The 25,862-nt window shown below is 48.3% G+C and overlaps 1 protein-coding gene across 1 annotated transcript in view; it reads right to left on the bottom strand.

Annotated features, from left to right (window-relative positions):
* Positions 1 to 25,862, bottom strand: part of ARHGAP39 (Rho GTPase activating protein 39) — a 503,675-nt gene that overhangs the window by 45,727 nt on the left and 432,086 nt on the right. The window contains exon 9 of the mRNA XM_030219972.1: positions 21,227 to 21,396. Coding sequence (XP_030075832.1) covers positions 21,227 to 21,396 — 170 coding nt within the window. The remainder of the gene's footprint in view (positions 1 to 21,226; positions 21,397 to 25,862) is intronic.

Raw genomic sequence — 25,862 nt, 5'->3', positions numbered from 1 at the left:
GGCAAGCTTCCCATACGTACAAACATTCTATACACGTTATTCCTGGAATTTTGGATTTTTCCAAGTCCGTTTAGTAGCGGTTTATGGACTTGTCCTTTAGGAAACCGTCCAACCCCTTTTTAAACTCTGCTAAGCTAACCGCCTTCACCACATTTTCCGGCAATGAATTCCAGAGTTTAATTACACGTTGGGTGAAGAAAAATTTTCTCCGATTTGTTTTAAATTTACTACACTGTAGTTTAATTGAATGCCCCCTAGTCCTAGTATTTTTGGAAAGCGTGAACAGACACTTCACATCCACCTGTTCCACTCCACTCATTATTTTATATACCTCTATCATGTCTCCCCTCGGCCGTCTCTTCTCCAAGCTGAATAGCCCTAGCCTCCTTAGTCTTTCTTCATAGGGAAGTCGTCCCATCCCCGCTATCATTTTAGTCGCCCTTCGCTGCACCTTTTCCAATTCTACTATATCTTTCTTGAGATGCAGCGACCAGAATTGAACACAATATTCAAGGTAGATTGGAAGGTTCCGTCGGCGAAATCTGAGAGAAGCAGACAGATCGTGGATGCTTTCCAAAGTGTTTTGCTCAGACAAATGGTGACGGAACCCACGAGGGAGGGAGCGACGCTGGATCTGGTGCTCACAAATGGGGATAGCGTGTCAAATGTCCGAGTGGGTGCCCACCTGGGCGGCAGTGACCATCAAACGGTTTGGTTTGATATGACTGCTGTAGTGGAGGGCAGCCACTCAAAACTCAAAGTCCTGGATTTCAAGCGTGCTGACTTTACTAAAATGGGGGAATACCTGAGGAAGGAGCTGGTGGGCTGGGAGGAAGTACAAGAAGTGGAAGGACAGTGGTCCAGGCTGAAAGAAGCTATAAATAGGGCTACAAACCTTTATGTAAGGAAAGTAAATAAAAGCAAGAGAAAAAGGAAACCGATATGGTTCTCCAAGCAAGTGGCTGAGAAAATAAAGGCTAAAGAGTTGGCGTTCCAGAAATACACAAAAACTCAAGAACAGGAACACGGGAAGGAATACCGGAGGAAACTGAAAGAAGCCAAGAGAGAGATACGTCTGGCGAAAGCGCAAGCGGAAGAACAAATGGCTAGAAATGTAAGGAGGGGTGACAAAAATTTCTTCAGGTATATTAGTGAAAGGAGAATGACTAAAAAGGGAATTGTGAGACTAAAAGATACTGCGAACCGCTATGTAGATAGTGATGAAGGAAAAGCAAATTTGCTAAATAGATACTTTTGTTCTGTTTTCACAGAAGAAAATCCTGGAGCAGGACCACGATGGACTGGAAAAAGTACAAATGATAGTGGAGTGGATACAGCATCATTTACAGAAGAGAGTGTGTATGAACAACTTGTAAAGCTAAAGGTGGACAAAGCCATGGGACCGGATGGGATCCACCCTAGGATATTAAGGGAGCTCAGAGAGGTCCTGGCGGGTCCTCTTAAAGATTTGTTTAATAAATCCGTGGAGACGGGAGATGTTCCGAGGGATTGGAGAATGGCAGAGATGGTCCCTCTTCACAAAAGTGGTGATAGGGAAGTAGCTGGAAACTACAGGCCGGTAAGCCTCACTTCGGTTATTGGAAAAGTAATGGAAGCGATGCTGAAGGAAAGGATAGTGAATTTCCTGGAAGCCAATAAGTTGCAAGATCCGAGACAACATGGTTTTACCAAAGGGAAATCGTGCCAAACGAATCTCATTGAGTTTTTTGATTGGGTGACAGGAGAATTGAATCAGGGACGAGCTATGGACGTAATCTACGGTACTTAGATTTCAGCAAAGCTTTTGACACGGTTCCCCACAGGAGGCTTTTAAATAAACTGGATGGGCTGAAGATAGGACCTAAAGTGGTGAACAGGATTAGGAACTGGTTGACGGACAGACGCCAGAGGGTGGTGGTGAATGGAGTTAGCTCGGAGGAGGGAAAGGTGAGTAGTGGAGTGCTTCAAGGATCGGTGCTGGGGCCGATTCTGTTCAATATATTTGTGAGCGACCTTGCTGAAGGGTTAGAAGGTAAAGTTTGCCTATTTGCGGATGATACTAAGATCTGTAACAGAGTGGACACCCCAGAGGGAGTGGAAAACATGAAAAAGGATTTGAAGAAGCTAGAACAATGGTCTAAGGTCTGGCAATTAAAATTCAATGCGAAGAAATGCAAAGTGATGCACTTAGGGAATAGAAATCCACGGGAGATGTATGTGTTAGGTGGCGAGAGTCTGATAGGTTCAGACGGGGAGAGGGACCTTGGGGTGATAGTATCTGAGGATTTGAAGGTGACGAAACAGTGTGACAAGGCGGTGGCTGTATCTAGAAGGTTGTTGGGCTGTATAGAGAGAGGTGTGACCAGCAGAAGAAAGGGGGTGTTGATGCCTCTGTATAAGTCGTTGGTGAGGCCCCATCTAGAGTATTGTGTTCAGTTTTGGAGGCCGTATCTTGCTAAGGATGTAAAAAGAATCGAAGCGGTGCAAAGAAAAGCTACGAGAATGGTATGGGATTTGCGTAACAAGACGTATGAGGAGAGACTTGCTGACCTGAACATGTATACCCTGGAGGAAAGGAGAAACAGGGGTGATATGATACAGACGTTCAAATATTTGAAAGGTATTAATCCGCAAACGAACCTTTTCCGGAGATACGAAGGCGGTAGAACGAGAGGACATGAAATGAGATTGAAGGGGGGCAGACTCAAGAAAAATGTCAGGAAGTATTTCTTCACGGAGAGAGTGGTGGATGCTTGGAATGTCCTCCCGCGGGAGGTGGTGGAGAGGAAAACGGTAACGAAATTCAAACATGCGTGGGATAAACATAAAGGAATCCTGTTCAGAAGGAAAGGATCCTCAGGAGCTTAACCGAGATTGGATAGCAGAGCCGGTAGTGGGAGGCGGGGCTGGAGGTTGGGAGGCGGGGATAGTGAGGGGCAGACTTATACGGTCTGTGCCAGAGCCAGTGTTGGGAGGCAGGACTGGAGGTTGGGAGGCAGGGATAGCGCTGGGCAGACTTATACGGTCTGTGCCAGAGCCGGTGGTGGGAGGCGGGGATAGCGCTGGGCAGACTTATACGGTCTATGCCAGAGCCGGTGGTTGGGAGGCGGGGCTAGTGCTGGGCAGACTTATACGGTCTGTGCCCTGAAGAGCACAGGTACAAATCAAAGTAGGGTATACACAAAAGTAGCACACATGAGTTGTCTTGTTGGGCAGACTGGATGGACCGTGCAGGTCTTTTTCTGCCGTCATCTACTATGTTACTATGTTACCATGGAGCGATACAACGGCATTATAACATCCTCACACCTGTTTTCCATACCATTCCTAATAATACCCAACATTCTATTCGCTTTCCTAGCCGCAGCAGCACACTGAGCAGAAGGTTTCAGTGTGTTATCGACGACGACACCCAGATCCCTTTCTTGGTCCGTAACTCCTAACGTGGAACCTTGCATGATGTAGCTATAATTTGGGTTCTTTTTTCCCACATGCATCACCTTGCACTTGCTCACATTAAACGTCATCTGCCATTTAGCCGCCCAGTCTCGTAAGGTCCTCTTGTAATTTTTCACAATCCTGTCGCGAGTTAACGACTTTGAATAACTTTGTGTCATCAGCAAATTTAATTACCTCGCTAGTTACTCCCATCTCTAAATCATTTATAAATATATTAAAAAGCAGCGGTCCTAGCACAGACCCCTGAGGAACCCCATTAACTACCCTTCTCCATTGTGAATACTGCCCATTTAACCCCCCTCTCTGTTTCCTATCCTTTAACCAGTTTTTAATCCACAATAGGACATTTCCTCCTATCCCATGACCCTCCAATTTCCTCTGTAGCCTTTCATGAGGTACCTTGTCAAACGCCTTTTGAAAATCCAGATACACAATAGTAAATTTAAAACAAACTGGAGAAAATATTTCTTCACTCAACATGTAATTAAAGTCTGGAATTTGTTGACAGAGAATGTGGTCAAAGCAGTTAACTTAGCAGGAGTTAAAAAAAGGTTTGGATAATTTCCTAACAGAAAAGTCCATAAGCCATTATTAATATGGACTTGGGAAAATCCACTGCTTATTTCTAAGATAAGCAGCATAAAATCTGTTTTACTGTTCTGGGATCTTGCCAGGTACTTGTAACCTGGATTGGCCACTATTGGAAACAGCATACTGGGCTTGATGGACCTTTGGTCTATCCCACTATGGCAATGCTTATGTTCATAAATAGCCATGGCAGAAGCTCTTGATGCTCTTTTAAAAGCATTATAGTTCATTTGGAACAGAGGCCTGTCATATGCCTCACTGGTTTCCAGCAGGGGCCTAGCTAGGTGGGGTCACGGGGGCATGGACCCCCACAGATTAAGCTCTGGCTCCCTCTACTTTTGACCCCCCGCTGCCCCCCCCCCGTCACAGCCGCCAGGTACCTTTGCTGGCGGGGGTCCCCAACCCCCGCCAGCTGAAGTCTTCTTCAGTGCCGGTCGACCCTGGCGCCTTCGCTGATGATCTCTTTCTGATTCCTGACGTCCTGCGTGCACGTCCTGTATGTAGTCCCGTGCAGGACGTGCATGCAGGACGTCAGGAGTCGGAAAGAGATCATCAGCAAAGGCGCCAGAGTCGACCGACGCTGAAGAAGACTTTGGCTAGCGGGGGTACCTGGCGGCAGCCGCAGCAGCGAAGGGGGAGGGTCGTTGTCGGGGGTCCAACGTGGCTTGGGGAGGCGGGCTAAACTGTGCCCCCCCACCTCAGGCTCTGGACCCCCCTCCTGGCGAGGTCTGGCTACACCCCTGGTTTCCAGGGCAGGCTTAACCCATGTATTAGGGGAGGCAATGGCACATGGCACCGGCGATAAAAGCCACTAAACTCCATAGCCTCTGATGTCAATGTCATGGCTTACCTTACTTTAAATTAATCCGATTAGGCAAAGGCAGGCACAATTATTGGGCTGGGATGCAAAGGCTGCTTGGGACTGCCCAGCACCCACTGCATGTTCTCAACTCCCTCGCCTATGGCGCCCTGTATCTCAAAGCATAGCCTGGACACGAAACCGTTTTGGGACTGCTTCACACATGTCTCTTGCCTACCCTTCCCCTGTGACACACAAGAAATTTGAGGTCCACCAGAATCACCTTCCTTGGGAGACCTCACATCCCTGACTGTTCAGTGGGCCTGATGCCCGAAGCCCCTCAAAAAGCTAAGAGAAACCGGTAGAATAGTCAGGAAAGCAAAGATGCAAATGGAAGTAAAAATAGCCAATACGATAAAATGAGAGGACAAGACTTTTTGTTATTTATTTATTTTTAGATATGATAGATAGGAAGAAGTGCAAAAGTGGCATTTTGAGACTCAAAGGTGAAGGGGAGGAATATGTAGAAGATGATAAAGAAGGTGGACAAAGTGACGGGGGTCACATGGCATTCATCTGAGGGTACTGAAGGAACATAGGGAAATTCTCGTGGCTCTACTGGCTGACCTTTTCAGTGCTTCTCTAGAGTCGGTAGTGGTCCCAAAGGACTGGAGAAGGGCAGATGTCCCTCTCCACAAAAGCAGGAGCAAGGAAGAGACTGGGAACTGCAAGTCCGTAAGTCTGACTTCTGTGGTAAGTAAATTAATGGAATCACTTTTAAAATAAAGAATAGTAAAGTTTTTAATGGATTACAGGATCCAAGATAACATGGTTTCACTAGAGGCAGGTTTTGTCAGACAAATCTGATTAATTTCTTTGATTGGGTGATCAGAGAGAGTTGGATCAAGGGAGCGCGCTAGACTGGGCCGCCGAGGGGGGGGGGGGGGGCAAAATTCTCCAGGACCCAGCATCTAAGGGGGGCCCGCCCAGCGCTAGCATTACTCTCCTGTTCCTGTGCGCGGCAGAGCAGAGTACTTCCTTCCTGCCGCGTCCAAACAACCTCTTTGGATGCAACAGGAAGGAAGGAAGGAAGGACTCTGCTCTGTAGCGCTGCTACGCACAGGAACAGGAGAGCAATGCTAGTGACAGGCCCTGGGGAAGTTTGCTGTGCACAGTGACAGGAGCTGGACAAGTAAGCCGGGGGGGGGGGGGGGGGGGGGGGGGGGGGGGGGTGTTTGCCCCGGGCCCGGCTATGTCTCTTGGCAGCCCTGGCGCTAGATGCGGTGCATTTAGATTTTAGCAAAGCCATTGACACGGATCTCCACAGATAACTAATAAATAAACTGAGTACCCTTTGTATGGGTCCTAAAGTGATTGACTGGGTTAGGAATCAGTTGAGTAGAAGGCAGCAGAGGGTAGTGGTAAACGGTGTGCTGGAAGGTTCTTTTATTGGGCTGGTTCTGTTTAACATTTTTGTAAGTGATATTACTGAAGGGCTGTCTGGTAAGTTTTGCCTCTTTGTGAAAGATACAAAAATCTGCAATAGGGTTGACACTCCTGATGGTGTGGATAACATTAGGAACAACCTAGCAGAGCCTGGAGAATGGTCCAGAATTTGGCAGCTAAGATTTAATGCTAAAAAATAGAGGGTCATGCATTTAGAAACATAGAAATATGATGGCAGATAAGGGGCCAAATGGCCCATCCAGTCTGCAACCACTATCTCCTCCTCTCCCTAAGAGATACATATGCCTGTTCCACGTTTTCATAAATTCAGACACAGTCCTTGTCTCTACGACGTCCACTGGAAAGCTTATTCCACACGTCCACCACCCTTTCTGTGAAAAAGTATTTTCTTAGATTACTCCTCTGTAACCTCTTAACTTCATCCTATGCCCTCTCATACCAGAATTTTCCTTCATTTGAAAAAGGTTCACCTCCTGTACATTAATGCCATGGAGGTATTTAAACATCTCTATCATATCCCCTCTCTCCTGCCTTTCTTCCAGAATATACATGTTGAGGTCTATAAGTCTGTCCCCATACGCTTTATGACAGAGACCACTAACCAATTTTGTACCTGCCCTCTGGACCAGCTCCATCCTGTTTATATCTTTTTGTAGGTGTGGTCTCATTCCATACAGTATTGTAAGTTGGGCCTCATGAGAGACTTATACAATGGCACTATCACCTCTTTTTTTCCTGCTGGCCGTTCCTCTCCCTATGCATCTGAACATCGAGTTGCCTTTTTTACCTGTTTGGCCACACTAAGATCATCAGATATGATCACCCTCAAGTCCTGCTCTTCTTTCGTACACAGAAGTACTTCACCTCCTATACTATACCGTTCCACTGGATTTTTGTAACCCAAGTGCATGACCCTGCATTTTTTAGCATTAAATCTTAGTTGCCAATTATTGGACCATTCTCCAAGCTTCATTTTATCTCTCCTCATGCTATCCACACCCAATGGGGTGTCAACCATAATACAAAGTTTGGTATTTTCCGCAAAGAGCAAACCTTACCAGACAGTCCTTCCACAATATCACTCAAAAAGATGTTAAAAAGAGCCGGCTCAAGATCAGATCCCTGCAGTACACCATTGATAATGCCCTTTTCTTCGGAGCAAACTCCATTTACTACTACCCTCGGTTGTCTTCCATTTAACCAGTTTTTAACCCATTTAGTCACTTTAGTTCCGAGGACACTCAGTTTATTTATCAGTCACCTATGCGGAACCGTATCAAAGGCTTTGCTAAAATCCTCTAGCACCCCTCCTTTGTCCAACTGTTTGGTCACCCAGTCAAAGAAATCAATCAGATTTGTTTGACTTGCCTTTAGTGAAACCATGTTGCCTTGGGTCCTGCAGTCCATTTGATTCGAGAAACATCATAATCCTCTGCTTGAGCAGTATTTCCATTAGTTTACTCACCAATGAGGTCAGATTGACTGGTTTGTAATTCCTAACCGCCTCCTTACTTCCACTCTTGTGTAGAGGCACCACATCCACCCTTTTCCAGTCCTCTGGGACCACCTCAGACTGAAAGGAATCATTGAAGAGGTTAGACAACGGAGCCACCAAAACATTTCCGAGTTCCTTGAGTACCCTCGGGTGCATTCTATCAAGCCCCATCACTTTGTCTATTTTTATTAGCTAGCTCCTCATGAACACAGTCTTCTGAGAATCGGTCCTGGTCTACCATACATCCATCCTCGTTAGCATTTGTTTTCTGTGGTCTTACCCCAGCCTTTCATCCATGAACAGAACAGAAATAATTGTTAAGCAGTTCAGTTTTATCCACAAATCTTATCTTTAATAAACCCGAGTCTCTTATCTGGCGGCATACCTAAAGTATGGAAAAATGCTCTTGTGAAACCTATACTGAAAAAACTTTCTCTTGACCCCCCAATCACCTGTTAACTATCAACATGTCTCAAATCTATATTACCTTGACTCACACTTGACATTTATCCCCCAAATCTCAAATGTTTGCAAAACAGGGATCATTATTCTTCGGCAACTATTTCACTAACTAGTGAGGTAATTAAATTTGCTGATGACACGAAGTTATTCAAAGGTGTTAAATCGCGGGAGGATTGTGAAAAATTACAAGAGGACCTTACAAGACTGGGAGACTGGGCATCTAAATGGCAGATTATGTTTAATTTGAGCAAGTGCAAAGTGATGCATGTGGGAAAGAGGAACCTGAATTATAGCTACGTCACGCAAGGTTCCACGTTAGGAGTCACAGACCAAGAAAGGGATCTAGGTGTCGTCGTTGATATGTTGAAACCTTCTGCTCTGTGTGCTGCGGCGACTAAGAAAGCAAACAGAATGTTAGGTATTATTAGGAAAGGAATGGAAAACAAAAATGAGAACGTTATATAATGCCTTTGTATCAGTCCATGGTGCGACCGCACCTCGAATATCGTGTTCAATTCTGGTCGCTGTATCTCAAAAAAGATATAGTGGAATTAGAAAAGGTGCAGAGAAGGGAGATGAAAACGATAAAGGGGATGGGACGACTTCCCTATGAGGAAAGGCTAAAGCGGCTAGGGCTCTTCAGCTTGGAGAAAAGGCGGTTGAGGAGAGATATGATAGAGGTCTATAAAATAATGAGTGGAGTTGAACGGGTAGATGTGAAGCGTCTGTTTATGCTTTCCAAAAATACTAGGACTAGGGGGCATGCGATGAAGCTACAAAGTAGTAAATTTAAAACGAATCGGAGAAAATCTGTCTTCAATCAACATAGAATTAAACTCTGGAATTCGTTCCCGGAGAATGTGGTAAAGGTGGTTAGCTTACCTGAATTTAAAAAAAGGTTTGGACGGCTTCCTAAAGGAAAAGTCCATAGAACATTATTAAACTGGACTTGGGGAAAATCCACTATTTCTAGGATAAGCAACATAAAATGTATTGTACTTTTTTGGGATCTTCCCAGGTATTTGTGACCTGGATTGGCCACTGTTGGAAACAGGATGCTGGGCTTGATGGACCTTTGGTCTGTCCTAGTATGGCAATACTTATGTACTACAGATATTTTCCATTCCCTCACACTTGCACTACTAACTTCTTGTTTAGATTATTGTAATATTGTGTATCTGGGCTGTACTTGCTACAATCTGAAAAGGCTTCAATCCATCCAAAACATGTCCATTAGATTTCTCTTTCACGCACAATGTAGGGACCCTTTCTCTCCCTTTCTTCAGAAGTTTCACTGGCTACCAAAACCCCCAACAGATAATCTTCAAATTACTGACGCTTACTTTTAAGGCTCATGGGGTGGGGGGCTACCTCTGTATCTGAATACACTCGCCATTCCTTATTCTCCTGCTCATCTACTTTGTTCTTTGAACGATCACAAACTTGCACTACCAGGTCCTAAGTTTGCTCAATTGGAGTTCACTAGGGACCGCGCCTTTTTCTTTGCTGCTCCTTCTATCTGGAACTCACTCCCTCTACATATCCATGCGGAGTCTTCATTCAAGGCTTTTAAACCTGCGCTAAAGGCTTGGCTTTTTGCACAAGCCTTTGAAACCACCTCTGTCCTCTCTGAAATACGATACTGTAGTAATATAATGTTATAGACCTTAGATTTCTGTTGTTTTCGTGTGTTTGCCTCTATTTCCTCCTACTCTATACTTAAATAGTGAATTGCCTCTTGCTAAGATGTGTTGTCTTTCCTATCCAAATTGTAGTTCCTTTCTATTTCAAACTTTTTAAAAAAATATTTTTTTATTGTAAACCACTGAGACCTGTGAGTTAGCTTTGGCAGTATAGCAAACTTTAATAAGCCATAAACCCTCAGCTTCTACATATTCTTCCTCTTCACCCTTGAGGATCCCAATGCCATTTTGGCACGTCCTCCTATCACTTACATATCTAAAAAAACGTGTTGTCCACCAATTTTACTATATTGCCTACCTTTTCTTCCATTTGCATATTTGCTTTCCTAACAGCTTTTTTAGCTACTCTTAGCTTCTCCAAGTAAATTTGCCTGTCTTCCTCTTTCTGAGTTGTCTTCTAATTTATGAAGGCTAACCTTTTTCCCATACCTTTTCAGCTACTGCATTTGAGAACCAAACCGGCCTTCTTTTCCTTATGTACTTTTTTAACATAAAGGTTTGTTGCCTTTGAAATAACTACTTTCAGTTTTGCTCACTGATGTTCTACTTCCTTCAGCTGTTCCCATCCAACTAACTCTTTCTTGAGATATTCCCCCATCTTGGCAAAGTTCTTTCTTTTGAAGTCTAGGACCTTCAATTCTGAATAAGTCTGCAAAAACCTGAGTTAATGATACAGTAAAGGGAGTGAAGTACTTCTGTGCATGAAAGAGGATCAGGACTTGGGTGTAATCATATGTGATGACCTTAAGGTGGCCAAACAGGTAGAAAAGGTAATGGTGAAACCTAGAAAGATGTTTGGGTGCATAGGGAGAGGAATGGCCAGCAGGGAAAAGGAATTGATGATGCCCCTGTATAAGACTCTGGTGAGACCTCATTTAGAATATTGTGTACAACTCTGGAGATTGCACCTTCTCAAAGACATAAACAGTATGGAGTTGGTCCAGGGGGCAGCTACTAAAATAATTAGTCTTCATCATAAAGCATATGGGGACAGATAAAGATCTCAATATGTATGCTTTAGAAGAAAGGTGGGAGAGGGGAGATATGATAGAGATGCTTAAATACCTATGTGGCAAAAATGCACAGGCGGTGAGTCTCCTTCAACTGAAAGGGAGTTCTGGAATGAGGGCGCATAGGATGATGGTGAAAGCGGATAGACTCAAAGTAACCTTCACGGAAATGGTGGTGAATATGTGGAATGGCCTCCCTGTGGAGATGAAAAGTATATTTGAATTCAAGAAAGCTTGGGACCAGCACATAGGATCTCTAAGGGAATGAAGGGGAGAGTAGATGGCATGGATGGGCAGACTGGATAGGCTGTGTGGTCTTTATCTTTTATTTTTCTCTGTTTCTCAAACCAAACCCCTTATCCTCTTCCCACCCCTTGCATCACCTCGACACCCCCCCCCCCCCCGGAATCTCAACTCATCCTAAGGGTCCTGGGGGCAGGAACAAACCCCACTCTCTCTCTCGCCTTGACTTCTGTTTTCCTTATAATAACACTACTGATCCTTAGTGGTAGTACTATCACTAAGCAGCTTGAGCTGCCATATAAGGAAAAAAAAGAGCAGATTTTGTACAGGACAAAAAAAGAGGTCTAGGGCCTGTACGGCACACCAGTTGGCAAATCCTTTCCATTTAAAATGGCATGACTTCCTAGCAGAATCTCTTCAGGAAGACTGGATCAAAGTTTGAGAAGAACTGTCAGACAAGTTCAAAGAAGCCAGTGTTAACCTCTCAACATCCCAGCTGTGAGGGTTAGGGACTCGATGCTGGGATGCAACAATGTCCCTGATTCTTGCTTGATTAGTACTGAAAAACATTCCAGTCTCACTGGACTTCTGATGGAGAGATCCAACAAAAGTGGAAACCAGACCTACCTCAGCCAATAGGGAGCTAAGAGGACCATGGTTCCCCAATCTTGCTTGAGTTTCAGAAGAGTCCTTCCTATTAGACCTGAAACTCACAGAAAACTACCTACAATTCAGAAAAAACCTGAAAACACATCTTTTCAAGAAGTCTTTCTCTCCTGGATAGTGAATGATACATATCTGTAGCAGGTGTTCTCCGAGGACAGCAGGCTGATTGTTCTCACGACTGGGTGACGTCCGCGGCAGCCCCCACCAACCGGAAGAAGCTTCGCGGGCGGTCCGCACGCAGGGCACGCCCACCGCGCATGCGCGGCCATCTTCCCGCCCGTGCGTGACCGTTCCCGCCAGTTGAATGACAAGCAAAAATGATGAAACGCAACTCCAAAGGGGAGGAGGGAGGGTAGGTGAGAACAATCAGCCTGCTGTCCTCGGAGAACACCTGCTACAGGTATGTATTATTCACTTTCTCCGAGGACAAGCAGGCTGCTTGTTCTCACGACTGGGGTATCCCTAGCTCTCAGGCTCACTCAAAACAAGAACCCAGGTCAATTGAACCTCGCAACGGCGAGGGTACAACAGAAAATTGACCTACGAAGAACAACTAACTGAGAGTGCAGCCTGACCAGAATAAATTCGGGTCTTGGAGGGTGGAGTTGGATTTACACCCCAAACAGATTCTGCAGCACCGACTGCCCGAACCGACTGTCGCGTCGGGTATCCTGCTGGAGGCAGTAATGTGATGTGAATGTGTGGACAGATGACCACGTCGCAGCCTTGCAAATCTCTTCAATAGTGGCTGACTTCAAGTAAGCTACCGACGCTGCCATGGCTCTGACACTATGAGCCGTGACATGGCCCTCTAGAGTCAGCCCAGCCTGGGCATAAGTGAAGGAAATGCAATCTGCTAGCCAATTGGAGATGGTGCGTTTCCCGACAGCGACCCCTAGCCTGTTAGGGTCGAAAGAAACAAACAATTGGGCGGACTGTCTGTGGGGCTGTGTCCGCTCCAAATAGAAGGCCAATGCTCTCTTGCAGTCCAATGTGTGCAACTGACGTTCAGCAGGGCAGGTATGCGGTCTGGGAAAGAATGTTGGCAAGACAATTGACTGGTTAAGATGGAACTCCGACACCACCTTCGGCAGGAACTTTGGGTGGGTGCGGAGCACTACCCTGTTGTGATGAAATTTGGTATATGGAGCATGAGCTACCAGGGCTTGAAGCTCACTGACCCTATGAGCTGAAGTAACTGCCACCAAGAAAATGACCTTCCAGGTCAAGTACTTCAGATGGCAGGAATTCAGTGGCTCAAAAGGAGGTTTCATCAGCTGGGTGAGGACGACATTGAGATCCCATGACACTGCAGGAGGCTTGACAGGGGGCTTTGACAAAAGCAAGCCTCTCATGAATCGAACGACTAAAGGCTCTCCAGAGATGGCTTTACCCTCTACACGATAATGGTAAGCACTAATCGCACTAAGGTGATTCCTTACTGAGTTGGTCTTGAGGCCAGACTCTGATAAGTGCAGAAGGTATTCAAGCAGGTTCTGTGCAGGGCAAGAACGAGGTTCTAGGGCCTTGCTTTCACACCAAACGACAAACCTCCTCCACTTGAAAAAGTAACTCTTTTTAGTGGAATCCTTCCTAGTGGCAAGCAAGACATGGGAGACACCCTCAGACAGACCCAACGAAGCGAAGTCTACGCCCTCAATATCCAGGCCGTGAGAGCCAGAGACTGAAGGTTGGGGTGTAGAAGCGCTCCGTCGTTCTGCGAAATGAGAGTCGGAAAACACTCCAATCTCCACGGTTCTTTGGAGGACAACTCCAGAAGAAGAGGGAACCAGATCTGACGGGGCCAAAAGGGCGCTATCAGAATCATGGTGCCGCGGTCTTGCTTGAGCTTCAGTAAGGTCTTCTCCACCAAAGGTATGGGAGGATAAGCATACAGGAGGCCGGTCCCTCAATGAAGGAGAAAGGCATCCGACGCTAGTCTGCCGTGTGCCTGAAGTCTGGAACAGAACAGAGGCAGCTTGTGGTTGGTCTGAGAGGCGAAAAGGTCCACCGAGGGGGTGCCCCACTCTAGGAAGATCTTGCGTACCACTCTGGAATGAAGCGACCACTCGTGCGGTTGCATGATTCTGCTCAGTCTGTCGGCCAGACTGTTGTTTACACCTGCCAGGTATGTGGCTTGGAGAAGCATGCCGAACTGGCAAGCCCAACGCCACATCCCGACGGCTTCCTGACACAGGGGGCGAGATCCGGTGCCCCCCTGCTTGTTGGTGTAATACATTGCAACCTGATTGTCTGTCCGAATTTGGATAATTTGGCAGGACAGCCGATCTCTGAAAGCCTTCAGTGCGTTCCAGATCGCTCGGAGCTCCAGGAGGTTGATCTGCAGATCCTTTTCCTGGAGGGACCACAGACCCTGGGTGTGGAGCCCATCGACATGAGCTCCCCACCCCAGGCGAGATGCATCCGTTGTCAGCACTTTCGTGGGCTGTGGAATTTGGAATGGACGTCCCAGGGTCAAATTGGTCCGAATGGTCCACCAGAGCAGTGAAGTGCGGCAACTGGTGGAGAGGCGGATGACATCTTCTAGATTCCCGGTGGCTTGAAACCACTGGGAAGCTAGGGTCCATTGAGCAGATCTCATGTGAAGACGAGCCATGGGAGTCACATGAACTGTGGAGGCCATATGACCCAGAAGTCTCAACATCTGCCGAGCTGTGACCTGCTGAGACGCTCTGGTCTGCGAAGCCAGGGACAGGAGGTTGTTGGCCCTCGCTTCGGGAAGGAAGGCCTGAGCCGTCTGGGTATTCAGCAGAGCTCCTATGAATTCCAGAGACTGGGTTGGCTGGAGATGGGACTTTGGGTAATTTATCACAAACCCCAGCAGCTCCAGGAGTTGAATAGTGCACTGCATGGACCGGAGGGCTCCTGCCTCCGAGGTGCTCTTGACCAGCCAATCGTCGAGATATGGGAACACGTGCACTCCCAGCTTGCGTAGATACGCCGCTACCACCACGAGGCACTTTGTAAACACCCGTGGGGCAGAGGCGAGCCCAAAGGGCAGCACACAATACTGAAAGTGCCGTGCGCCCAGGCGGAATCTGAGATACTGTCTGTGAGCTGGCAGTATCGGGATGTGAGTGTATGTGTCCTTTAAATCCAGGGAACATAGCCAATCGTTTTTTTGAATCATTGGCAGAAGGGTGCCCAAGGAAAGCATCCTGAACTTTTCTTTGACCAGGAATTTGTTCAGGCCTCTCAGGTCTAGGATGGGACGCATCCCCCCTGTTTTCTTTTCCACAAGGAAGTACCTGGAATAGAATCCCTGCCCTTCCTGCCCGGGTGGTACGGGCTCGACCGCATTGGCGCTGAGATGGGCGGAGAGTTCCTCTGCAAGTACCTGCTTGTGATGGGAGCTGAAGGATTGAGCTCCCGGAGGACAATTTGGTGGCAGGGAGGCCAAATTCAGGGCGTATCCGCACCGCACTATTTGGAGAACCCACTGGTCGGAGGTTATGAGAGGCCACCTTTGGTGAAAAAATTTCAACCTCCCTCCGACCGGCAGATCGTCCGGTACGGACACTTTGAGGGCGGCTATGGCTATGTTCCCATGGATCCAGTCAAAAGCCCGTCCCCGGCTTTTGCTGTGGAGGCACAGGGGGCTGCTTAGGCGCACGCTGTTGACGAGAACGAGCGCGCTGGGGCTGTCCCTGTGCCTGACGAGGCCTTCGGGCCGGCTGGGTGTACCTACGCTTGGTAAAAGCATAGGGTGCAGCCTGCCGGGCCCGGGAAAAACGTCCACCTGCTGAGGTGGATGCTGAAGGCGCCCGGTGGAAGAGCTTGTCGAGGGCGGTTTCCCGCTGATGCAGTTGGTCCACTAGCTGCTCGACCTTCTCACCAAAAATATTATTCCCCCGGCAAGGGACGTCGGCCAGTCTCTGCTGGGTGCGGTTGTCCAGGTCAGAGGCACGCAGCCATGAGAGCCTGCGCATCACTATACCTTGGGCCGCAGCACGAGATGCCACGTCACAGGTGTCATATATACCTCTGGACAGGAACTTTCTGCACGCCTTCAGCTGCCTGACCACCTCCTGAAAAGGCCTGGACTGCTCCGGCGGGAGCTTGTCAACCAGGTCCGCCAGTTGCTTCACCTTATTTCGCATGTGGATGCTCGTGTAGAGCTGGTAAGACTGGATGCGGGTCACGAGCATGGAAGATTGGTAGGCCTTCCTCCCAAACGAGTCCAGTGCGAGACTCCCGCCCCGGTGGCGCCGAGGCGGTATCCCTCGAACTCCGTGCCCTCTTGAGAGCAGAGTCCACGACCGCCGAGTCATGAGGCAATTGGGGCCGCATTAACTCTGGGTCCGAGTGGATTCTGTATTGGGACTCTGCTTTCTTGGGGATGGTGGGATTAGATAATGGTCTCATCCAGTTCCGAAGCAGTGTCTCTTTGAGGACATTGTGCAACGGTACCGTGGAGGACTCTCTAGGTGGTGATGGATAATCGAGGACCTCGAGCATCTCAGCCCTCGGCTCATCCACAGAGACCACGGGGAAGGGAATGCATATAGACATATCCCTGACAAAGGAGGCAAAGGAGAGGCTCTCAGGAGGCGAGAGCTTTCTCTCTGGTGAAGGCGTGGGGTCGGAGGGAAGGCCCACAGACTCCTCTGAGGAGAAATATCTGGGGTCCTCCTCCTCCCCCCACGAGGCCTCTTCCTCGGTGTCGGACATAAGCTCATGCAGCGGAGTCCTCAACCGGGCCCGGCTCGACGTCGAGGCCTCGGTGTCGTCGAGCGGTGGACTCCCGCGCCAGCGGGGACGAAGCTCCCTCCATCGACGTCGACGGGGACTCCACCTGTGTGGTGGTCGAGACCGGCGCCGCAAGCGGCGTCGGCATCAAAGGCCTCGGCACCGGGCTAGAGCTCGCCGGCACCACAGTCAACGGCGCCGAGGGCGCAAGCACTCCCGGCGCCGGCACAGTCTGGTGCATCAGCCCTTCCAGGATCCCCGGAAGGATGGCTCGGAGGCGCTCGTCCAGGCCCGCTGCCGGGAAAGACGGGGGGGCCGGTAGAGGCGTCGGTGCCGGAAACTGCTCGGGTCCAGGAGACTGCACCGAAGTGCTGGGACCCTGACACGTCGGTACCTCTACTACAGAGGGGGACCTCTCCTCTCGACGCTGACTCGGCGTCGACTCCTCTCCGGCGCCGGGGGCCAGATGCATCGATGGCGACCGATGACGGTGCTTCTTTGTTTTCTTGCGATGCCCATCATCGGCGCTAGGTGGAATGGAGGAGGAGGAGGTCGATCCCCCTCGGTCTCGAGGGACCGGGTCAGACAGGGTTCAGTCCCGAGGGCCATGGGCAGAGGGAGTGACCGGGGCTGATTGCCCACGCAGCCTCTCACCCCTACCGTCACCGGAGGACCGGCGGGCCGACGGGACCTGTGCTCCTGGGGTCGATGCCATCGGTGCCGATTTCGCGGACATCGATACCGGTACCGAAGAACTAGCAGTCGATACCGATGCCGTCGAGGTCGACGTCGAGGGGCCGGCGCAAGTTCCAAAAAGACGGTCCCGAAGAACTTGCCTCGCAACTTGAGTCCGTTTCCGGAGACCAAGACACAAAGTACACGACTTGGTATCGTGCTCCGGCCCGAGGCACTGGAGGCACCAAGCGTGAGTGTTGGTCTGCGAGATAGGCCGGCCGCACTGACCACACTTCTTAAATCCACTCGGGACCTTCGAGGACATCGACGGAAAAATCGCGTCGGCGAAATCAAAGTCGTCGATGGTGTCGGTAAAATCACACCTCGAAAAACAACTCGACCGTGCGGCCACAAGGCCGCAACGCGACGCCCCCGCTAGAAAACGAGGGAAAAGTACAGCGCGTTCTCTCTTTTTTTTTTTTTTTTTACAGAAAAAATTTTTGTAGAGGAACGCGCAACGAAAATAACGAAAGAAAAAAGAAGGTTCGCGAACAACGCGACGGTTTTCCGGGGCTGAGGAAGAGAGAGAGGTGAACACGTCTCTCTCCAGGCGCGGAAAAGAAAAGACTGGCGGGAACAGTCACGCACGGGCGGGAAGATGGCCGCGCATGCGCGGTGGGCATGCCCTGCGTGCAGACCGCCCGCAAAGCTTCTTCCGGTTGGTGGGGGCTGCCGCGGACGTCACCCCAGTCGTGAGAACAAGCAGCCTGCTTGTCCTCGGAGAACTGCCTAATCCCACACCAACTTACATCACGAAAAGTTCAGAAATGGAAAACTATAATATTAACCTCTCTCACAATATGCTAATATATCAACCTAAGCGTTTATTGTACTTCTGTATTATGTACTAGACTTCTACAAATCTAAATTTTTTAACCGCCTTTTCAGGAATATGTAAGCCACATTGAACCTGCCATATGGTGGGAAAATGTGGGATACAAATGCAATAAATAAATATCAGAAGAATTGGAGGATATGCATACAGGAAACTTTCTCCTCAATGAAGGCATCCAAGGCTAGTCTGTTATGTGTCCCCATCCTAGAGCAGAACTGAGGTACTTTCTTATTGAATGAAGTGGCATAAAGATCTATCGAAAGGGTGTCCCACTCTCAAAAAACATCTTGCAGATGATGTCATCATCCAAAGACCACTTATGAGGAAGGATTCGAATCAGTTTGTCTGTCAGGATGTTGTCCTTGCCTACCAGATATGTAGCCCTGAGTGACATTCCATGAGAAAGGGCCCATTTCCACATTTTGACAATCTCCCAACACACCCTTTTCTTCCCTACTTGTTTACAAAATATATGGCCACCTAGTTGTTTATTTCAATCAGGCTAGCCTTGTTGGGCAGCCAATCTCTGAAAACCCTTACAGCATTCCAAATTGCCTTTACCTCTACGAAGTTTACCTGGTGACATTACTTGTGAGCAGAGCACATTCTCTGGGAGAGAAATTCATCTACAAGAGCTCCCCAACCCAGCTTGGCTGCATCCGGGCCTTTTATTCAAGTGAAGAGTTAGAGGCTGAGGTCTGTGGTTTAAGCTGGACTTAGCATACTGGATAGGAAAACTGCTCATCTTTCTGGGCCTAAATTACTATCTTTGCATAGATGTCACAGCTAGAAGTATTGTAGCTTTGCCCCAGATGTGATGATTAGTTATGGAAATCTAATGTTGTACCTCTCTATAGCACTTGAAGCTGCTGGCCTAATTTTTGGACACTGTGAGGAAAATTTATGAGGCAAAAATCAAATGAAGTTCAGCCACTGGTTAACCTCCCACCTTTCCTTTCACAAAAATCAAATGAAGAAACTTTTTTCTCAAAAAATGTGGTATAAAATATGAAAAAACTAGTAAAAAAGGCCCGTTTCTGACACAAATGAAACGGACGTTAGAAGGTTTTCCTTGGAGTGTGTATGTTTGAGAGAGTGTATGTGAGAGTGACTGTGTGTGTGAGAGAGAGAGTGAATGTGTGAGTGTGTGTGAGAGAGAGTGAGTCTGGGTGCGAGTGTGTGTGTGAGAATGAGAGTGTGTGCAAGTGCGTATGTGAGAGACAGTGTGAGAGAGAGAGAGAGACTGTGTTTCACACAGATACAGTGTGTGCGAGAGAGAGAGAGTGTGTGTGAGACACAGACTCTCTGTGAGACTGAATGTATGAGACCAAGAGAGTGTGTGAGTGACTGTGTGACACATAGAGAGTGAATGTGATACAGTGTGAGACATAGAGTGTGTGAGAGACAGTGTGTGAGAGTGAGAGAAAAACATTGACTGTGAGAGAGAGAGAGAGTGTGTGTGTGTATGTGACAGAGATACCTTCCCCCCTCTCTGGTGTCAGGGCCCCCCTCCCTCCCTCTCTCTGGAGTCAGGCCCACCCCTTCTCTTTCTGGTGTCTGATCGTTACTGTGCAGGACGCTGAGCTCTGGCTGTGCTTCAAGGAACTGACCAATCCTATTTAATAGAATGCACCTCCAACATTCTGAAGCCGAGAAAACTCGTGTGGTTGGTCACTTCTGCTTGTGACAAACCCGGAAGTACTTGATGTCAATTCAGGAGATGGATACAGAGAGCAGGAATGCCTCAGCCATGCAGTCAGCTTCAGAATGTTGGAGGTGTGTTTTATTATATAGTATATATCTGGCAGCCTGCTCCTGTGACTATGCAAAAGTAATAAAAAGAGTGGAGGGTCAACCTAGTGAGAGAGCAGCCTCTTGTGTGGTGGTCATGTGACCTACATGAATGCCTTTTCTTGAGAAATAATTATTGTATATTATTAGGATACTGTTTAGTTGAAAGCAACTATGAAGTATGTATTGTGACAAGGCAAGCCCCAGAGATTCCCCTGTGAAGCAGTTGAGCTCAGAACTACGGGTCCCAGAAGTCCTTGCAAGAATGAGAGAAGAGAGTAGTCCTAAAAAAATGGAATGGATTCCCAGCCCCAGCAGGGGGAGCAATGGCTCGAGGCAGGGTGAGCCTGTTACTCCCTTCCCCACTAGAGGGAAGGATGAAGCTCAGTTTCCCTGGCTTCGCCATCAGTATATAATTTCCCCACCCCCAGCAGTGAGAAGGGGAGAGCAGATTTCCTGGAGACTCTCAGTCACAAGGAGAGAGGGGAGACGAATGGAGAGAGAGATTCCATGGAGTATGTGGAGGAAGGAAGTAGCCTGTCACTAGAGCTGCCTAAGGGAGAGGAGCCAGCTACCATGGAGTGGGAGAATTCAAAGGTTGCCCTGCCCAGCACTTGAAGGCAGTGGAGGCGGCCACAACGGGCGTGGTGCTGAAAGGTGGGAGAAACTGCCAACCCTGCTCCTTACAGGGTTCCTCTCTGTGCTGTGAAAAGGCAGGTGATTTGTGGTATTGGTTTGATGTGCAAAGACTGTCCATGAAGATTTGTTCTGAACTGTTGTGCTATATTGGAAGTGTGCTGAACTCTTACTAAACCCTTCTGAAGGAGGGGGGAGGGAAAGCTAATGCCCTAATAGAAGACCTGAGGTCTTGAGCAGCTGAGCGTTTGCTGAGGGATTCTGGGACATGGACTGTACCTTTTTTTCTTTTGAAGATTATCTTATGAGGACTGTAACTTTTTCTTTTGAAGACTATATTAAGAGGGCTGTGCTTTTTGTGAAGAATATATTATGATTTTTAGTATGAAATTGCCTTGATAATAAAATACTTTGGCCCTGAGTCCCAGTATCAGCAGCATTCTGTCCTGGGAGCCCCGCAGGCTGGCTTCACCCAACAGGAGGAAGCAGACCCCCCCCCCCCCCCCACCTTTTACAGTATATACACCCAAAATTACAGCTGGAACATGGCTGTACATCCAGGGCTATGTCCTGCTCTGAGCTGACCAAGTTGCCACCTAGACAGAAAATAAGACCCAAATGTTTTACCTGTAGAAAACGAATGAGGTAGCAGAGTACCATCTTGTTGATCCTAGGCAGAGAGTGGACAACAGAGATGGCTGCCTCAGGATTCTCATAGTGGGTGATGCACTCTTCATAGAACTCATGGGGGATAAGAGGTTCTTCTAGTTCTCTATACCACAGCTTTAGCAATGAGGCTGAGGAGAAATAACATGAAAAAATGAGTTTACAAAAAAAACAGCGATAATGTGTTTGTATAAGAAACCTAGCACTTATTCATCAGTTTAAATTATGCTCACTTAGGTTCACACATAGGTACCTATGTATTTAGCTGAAAACGTGCCTACGTCTAGGTGACTAGATTATGAGGACCAGGGTCAGCTTAACTATTAGGCAGACTAGGTAGTTGTCTAGGATGGCAGCTTCAGGAAGGGCAGCAAAGAGCAGCATAAATCAAAGCAAAACAGTAGATCTTGATAGTCACACAAACTTAAAGAACTAGCAGAATGCACTTTTATTTGGGTAAATGACACTTGGAAACTGTCTTTATTATGTATGTATACATGAACCAAAGTAATATTTAGAATCATGATGTCTAATTATGATTTTTTTAATAGGAGTGTTCTGAGAAGTTCCGCGGGATTGGAGATGAGCGGATGTGGTCCCTCTTCATAAAAGTGGAGAAAGGGAGAAGTGGGAAACTACAGGCCAGTAAATCTCACGTCGGTGGTAGGAAAAATAATGGAGTCGCTGCTTAAGGAAAGGATAGTTAATTTTCTAAAAGCCAATGGGTTACAGGATCCAAGGCAACACAGCTTTACCAAAGGGAAGTCCTGCCAAATGAATCTTATTGACTTCTTTTACTGGGTGACTGACCAAAGAACTGGATGAAAGATGTGCGCTAGATGGATTTCATCAAAGCCTTTGACACGGTCCTTCATAGAAAACTCATTAATAAGCTGAGAGGGCTGAACTGGATAGGAAACTGGTTGACCGACAGGTGGCAGAGGGTGGTGGTAAATGGAATCCGCTCGGAGGAAAGGAAAGTAAGTAATAGCATTCCTCAGGGGCCGGTGCTGGGGCCGATTCTGTTTAATATATTTGTGAGATATTGCTGAAGGGTTGGAAGGAAAGGTTTGCCTTTTTGCGGACAACACAAAGATAACCAATAGAGTGGATACCTTGGAGGGAGTAGAAACAATGAGAAGGGATCTCCAAATGTTAGAAGAATGTTCAAGAGTCTAGCAGTTAAAATTTAATCCAAAAAAGTTATTTTGTTCTGAACAACGAAGGAAAAGACTGCCATCTGAGTATCAATTTTAAACAAACAAAATCTCAACTGCCATAGAAGGTCCACATAGATGACCATTCACAATGGCTCTAATCACTGGTTTCCCATTAGGGCACCAAAAAAGCAACAGTGAAAACAACTCCCCAATCGGAGAAAAAACACTGTTGTAAAAAAAGATGCTATTAAACTTTCAAAATAATGCAGTCATTTCACTATCATTGTTCCTTATAACTAAAAAATATAAATATTTAGAACCTCACTGTGCATAGCAAAAAAACCGAATCACTTAACTTAAAATAAAGTGTTTTTCATAAACATCCCCCAAACGCTGCCACAAAGAGTCTAAAATCCTCGACAACGGTCCGCCTCGTTTTGTTTTCTTCTTCAGGAGGAATGACACACAGATAATCAGCCTGATTTATGTGTTTCTGTCATCAGTGGCTGAGATATCGTGTTTGACTCCTGAAGCAGGCGTGTTTAACACCGAAACGCAGGACTGTGTCTGTCCTGTCCCAGGCCCCTACCTGTGCTCCCGCGGGGGGGGAGCGATGGTCGTCGGGCCCCGCGGGGTCCAGGGCGGTAGAGACGGACCGCCGATGGAGCCGACGCTACCGCAGGTCGGACCGAGGCCGGCGACCCGCTGGAACGAACGCCGGCCAAGATGGTGGCGCCGGCGTCGACGTCTCCCTGGCCCGGAGCGGACCAGCGAGGAAGCTCCGCCTACTCGCGCTGGATTGGCGCACCGAAACTGAGACTCCACCTGCAGGGCAGGCCGGCCAATCCAGGCGCCCCTTGCCTGCTAGGGCCGGGGGGATTGGCTCCTCTTCCAGGGAAGGGGCGGACTGGCGGGAGATTTAAACCACGGAACTGGAAGGGTTCAGTGCTTCCGTTTCAGATGTCAGAAGCCGACACAGTGGATCTCGGAGTGCTGCTCTTCAGAGACTGTGTTCATCTTCAGTGCTAGCCGTCCTTGCTAGCCACCTTCAGAGACTGGGTCCATCTTCAGTGCTAGCCGTCCTTGCTAGCCACCTTCAGAGACTGGGTCCATCTTCAGTGCTAGCCGTCCTTGCTAGCTGCCTTCAGAGACTGGGTCCATCTTCAGTGCTAGCCGTCCTTGCTAGCCACCTTCAGAGACTGGGTCCATCTTCAGTGCTAGCCGTCCTTGCTAGCCACCTTCAGAGACTGTGTTCCTCTTCCAGCTAGCCGTCCTTGCTAGCCACCTTCAGGGATTGTGTTCCTCTTCAGTGCTAGCCGTCCTTGCTAGCTGCCCTTCAGAGACTGTGTTGCTGACTACCAGCCAGGCCGGCCGTCACCCCGCGGTTCCAGCAGTCCTGCTGGCCGCCTGCAGCTGGGGGCTCAACCCTCGGTGAACGGCGGTCGCCGCGGGTGAAGATTCGGGGTGCGTGGCGGTCCTCTGAGGTCTCACCGGGCCTCAGGGAACCTAAGGGCTCACCAATCACCGGAACAGGACAGTGTCAAGTCTTTGGAATTGTGCTTTCGGTATTGATTTTTGAATAAACCTACTGTTTGGACAGACATTTGGTCTACCCCCTATTTTTTTCATACATATGAAGTATACATATCATGTGTAATGAGTTTTTCTTGTTGGGCAGACTGGATGGACTGTACAGGTCTTTATCTGCTGCCATAGACTATGTTGTGTTACAAATGTGATGCTGTAGTTCCGCCCAAGCTCCATCCCTTTTGTACACCACCACCCATTTTGGTGATGTCACAGGAAATGACATCATATCTGCAAAGGCCGCACCCCTATGGGTACTTCCTGTTTCACACTATTCACTGTCATCTTGAATGAGTCACATGATGGGAAGTGATGTCAATAATCCAACACCGATCCATGCAGCCTTGGAGGAGCGTGCACATTTTATTTTTTACAACACTTAAACCATTTTTTAAATGTATTTTTTCAATTAAAGGTGCAGACTTTTTTTTTTCTGTGTGATCGGCAGTCTGCTTTCTCTCAGGAACAAAAGAATGTTTCAGGCTTTACACGAAGAGAAAAATAAACCTTAAGCCCAGCCCTCCACAGTTTGTTTTTCTCTGTCCTTAAACCATTTCAGCTTTAAGATGAAAAAGCAGTGGCTCATTCAAAACACAGACAAGCATATGAGAGACAAACACAGAGATTTCAACAATATCCCTCACATCCCTCCCATCTCAACTGTGAACTAGAAAGGAACAAATCCCTCCCACCCCATATCCTATGCCAGCCTGAGTGTGTGCACAGCCTGATTATCCCTTGTTTTCTGAAGCCCCCTCCCTCCTCTCCTGTGTTTTGCTATATACCATGAAGTGTTCAGAAAAAAATCAGATAGCTGTTTCTTCCCAAGCAATGGGCAGCCAACTGAGGGCTAGATGCACTAAACAATCGTTAGACCCCTTCCCTTACCGAATTGGTAAGGAACGGGCATGCATCAAGGAATAGGAATGCAAATGAGCTGCTCGTTGTACCTCACTTGCATTCTCTATTCCATCGTTAAACAGTCGGCCAGTCGAGCATGCGCAGAGCAGCCAACTGTTATGCTGGCTGATCTGTGCATGCCAAGAACGTCCTTTATGGACGTCCTTCACTATATATATATATATATATATATGAAAAAAGACGAGCTGTGCCTATGGACATCCTTTATGGACGTCCTTCGTCCCTCCCCCCCGAGATTGCCGCTGCTCGCCGCCCATCCCCCCTGCATTGAAATGACAGCTTCCCGCAGCCCCAGCCTCCCCGCCATCCGAGGCACCCCGAGGCACCGCCCCCGCTGCCCTCCTTGAGGTCGTCGTCGTCGCCTCTCCCCCCTCCACCTGCCACCGGGCCAGGCCCTCACAGCGCCTCTCACCTCCGTGTAAATGCGCTGCAGCAGGCAACAGCTGATCACCTCCCTTCGGACTTTCCTCCTTTCCTTAATGGCCCACCCTCATCTGACATAAGACGAGGGCGGGCCAGGGAGGAAAGGAGGGAAGTCCGAAGGGAGGCGATCAGCTGTTGCCTGCTGCAGCGCCTTCACACGGAGGTGAGAGGTGCTGTGAGGGCCTGGCCCGGTGGCAGATGGAGGGGGGGCGGAGCGCCAACCTCAAGGGGGGCGGCGGGGGCGGTGCCTCGGATGGTGGGGAGGCCGGGGCTGCAGGAAGCTGTCATTTCAATGCAGGGGGGAGGGGGATGGGCGGCGACGATCTCGGGGGGGGGGGGGGGGGGGGAAGACGTCCATAAAGGCCATCCATAGGCAAGGCTCGTCTTTTTTTTTTATATATATAATGAAGGACGACCTCGGGGGGGGGGGGGGGGGGGGCTGAGCTAAACGCGCTGTGAGAGACTTCCAGGTCTCTCAGCTGAGTGAAGCACCTCCACAAAGGACG

The sequence above is a fragment of the Microcaecilia unicolor genome, chromosome 1 (genome assembly GCF_901765095.1).
Source record: "Microcaecilia unicolor chromosome 1, aMicUni1.1, whole genome shotgun sequence".
In the NCBI taxonomy this organism is placed as follows: domain Eukaryota; kingdom Metazoa; phylum Chordata; class Amphibia; order Gymnophiona; family Siphonopidae; genus Microcaecilia; species Microcaecilia unicolor.
This window is presented reverse-complemented; position numbering and strand designations above follow the sequence as displayed.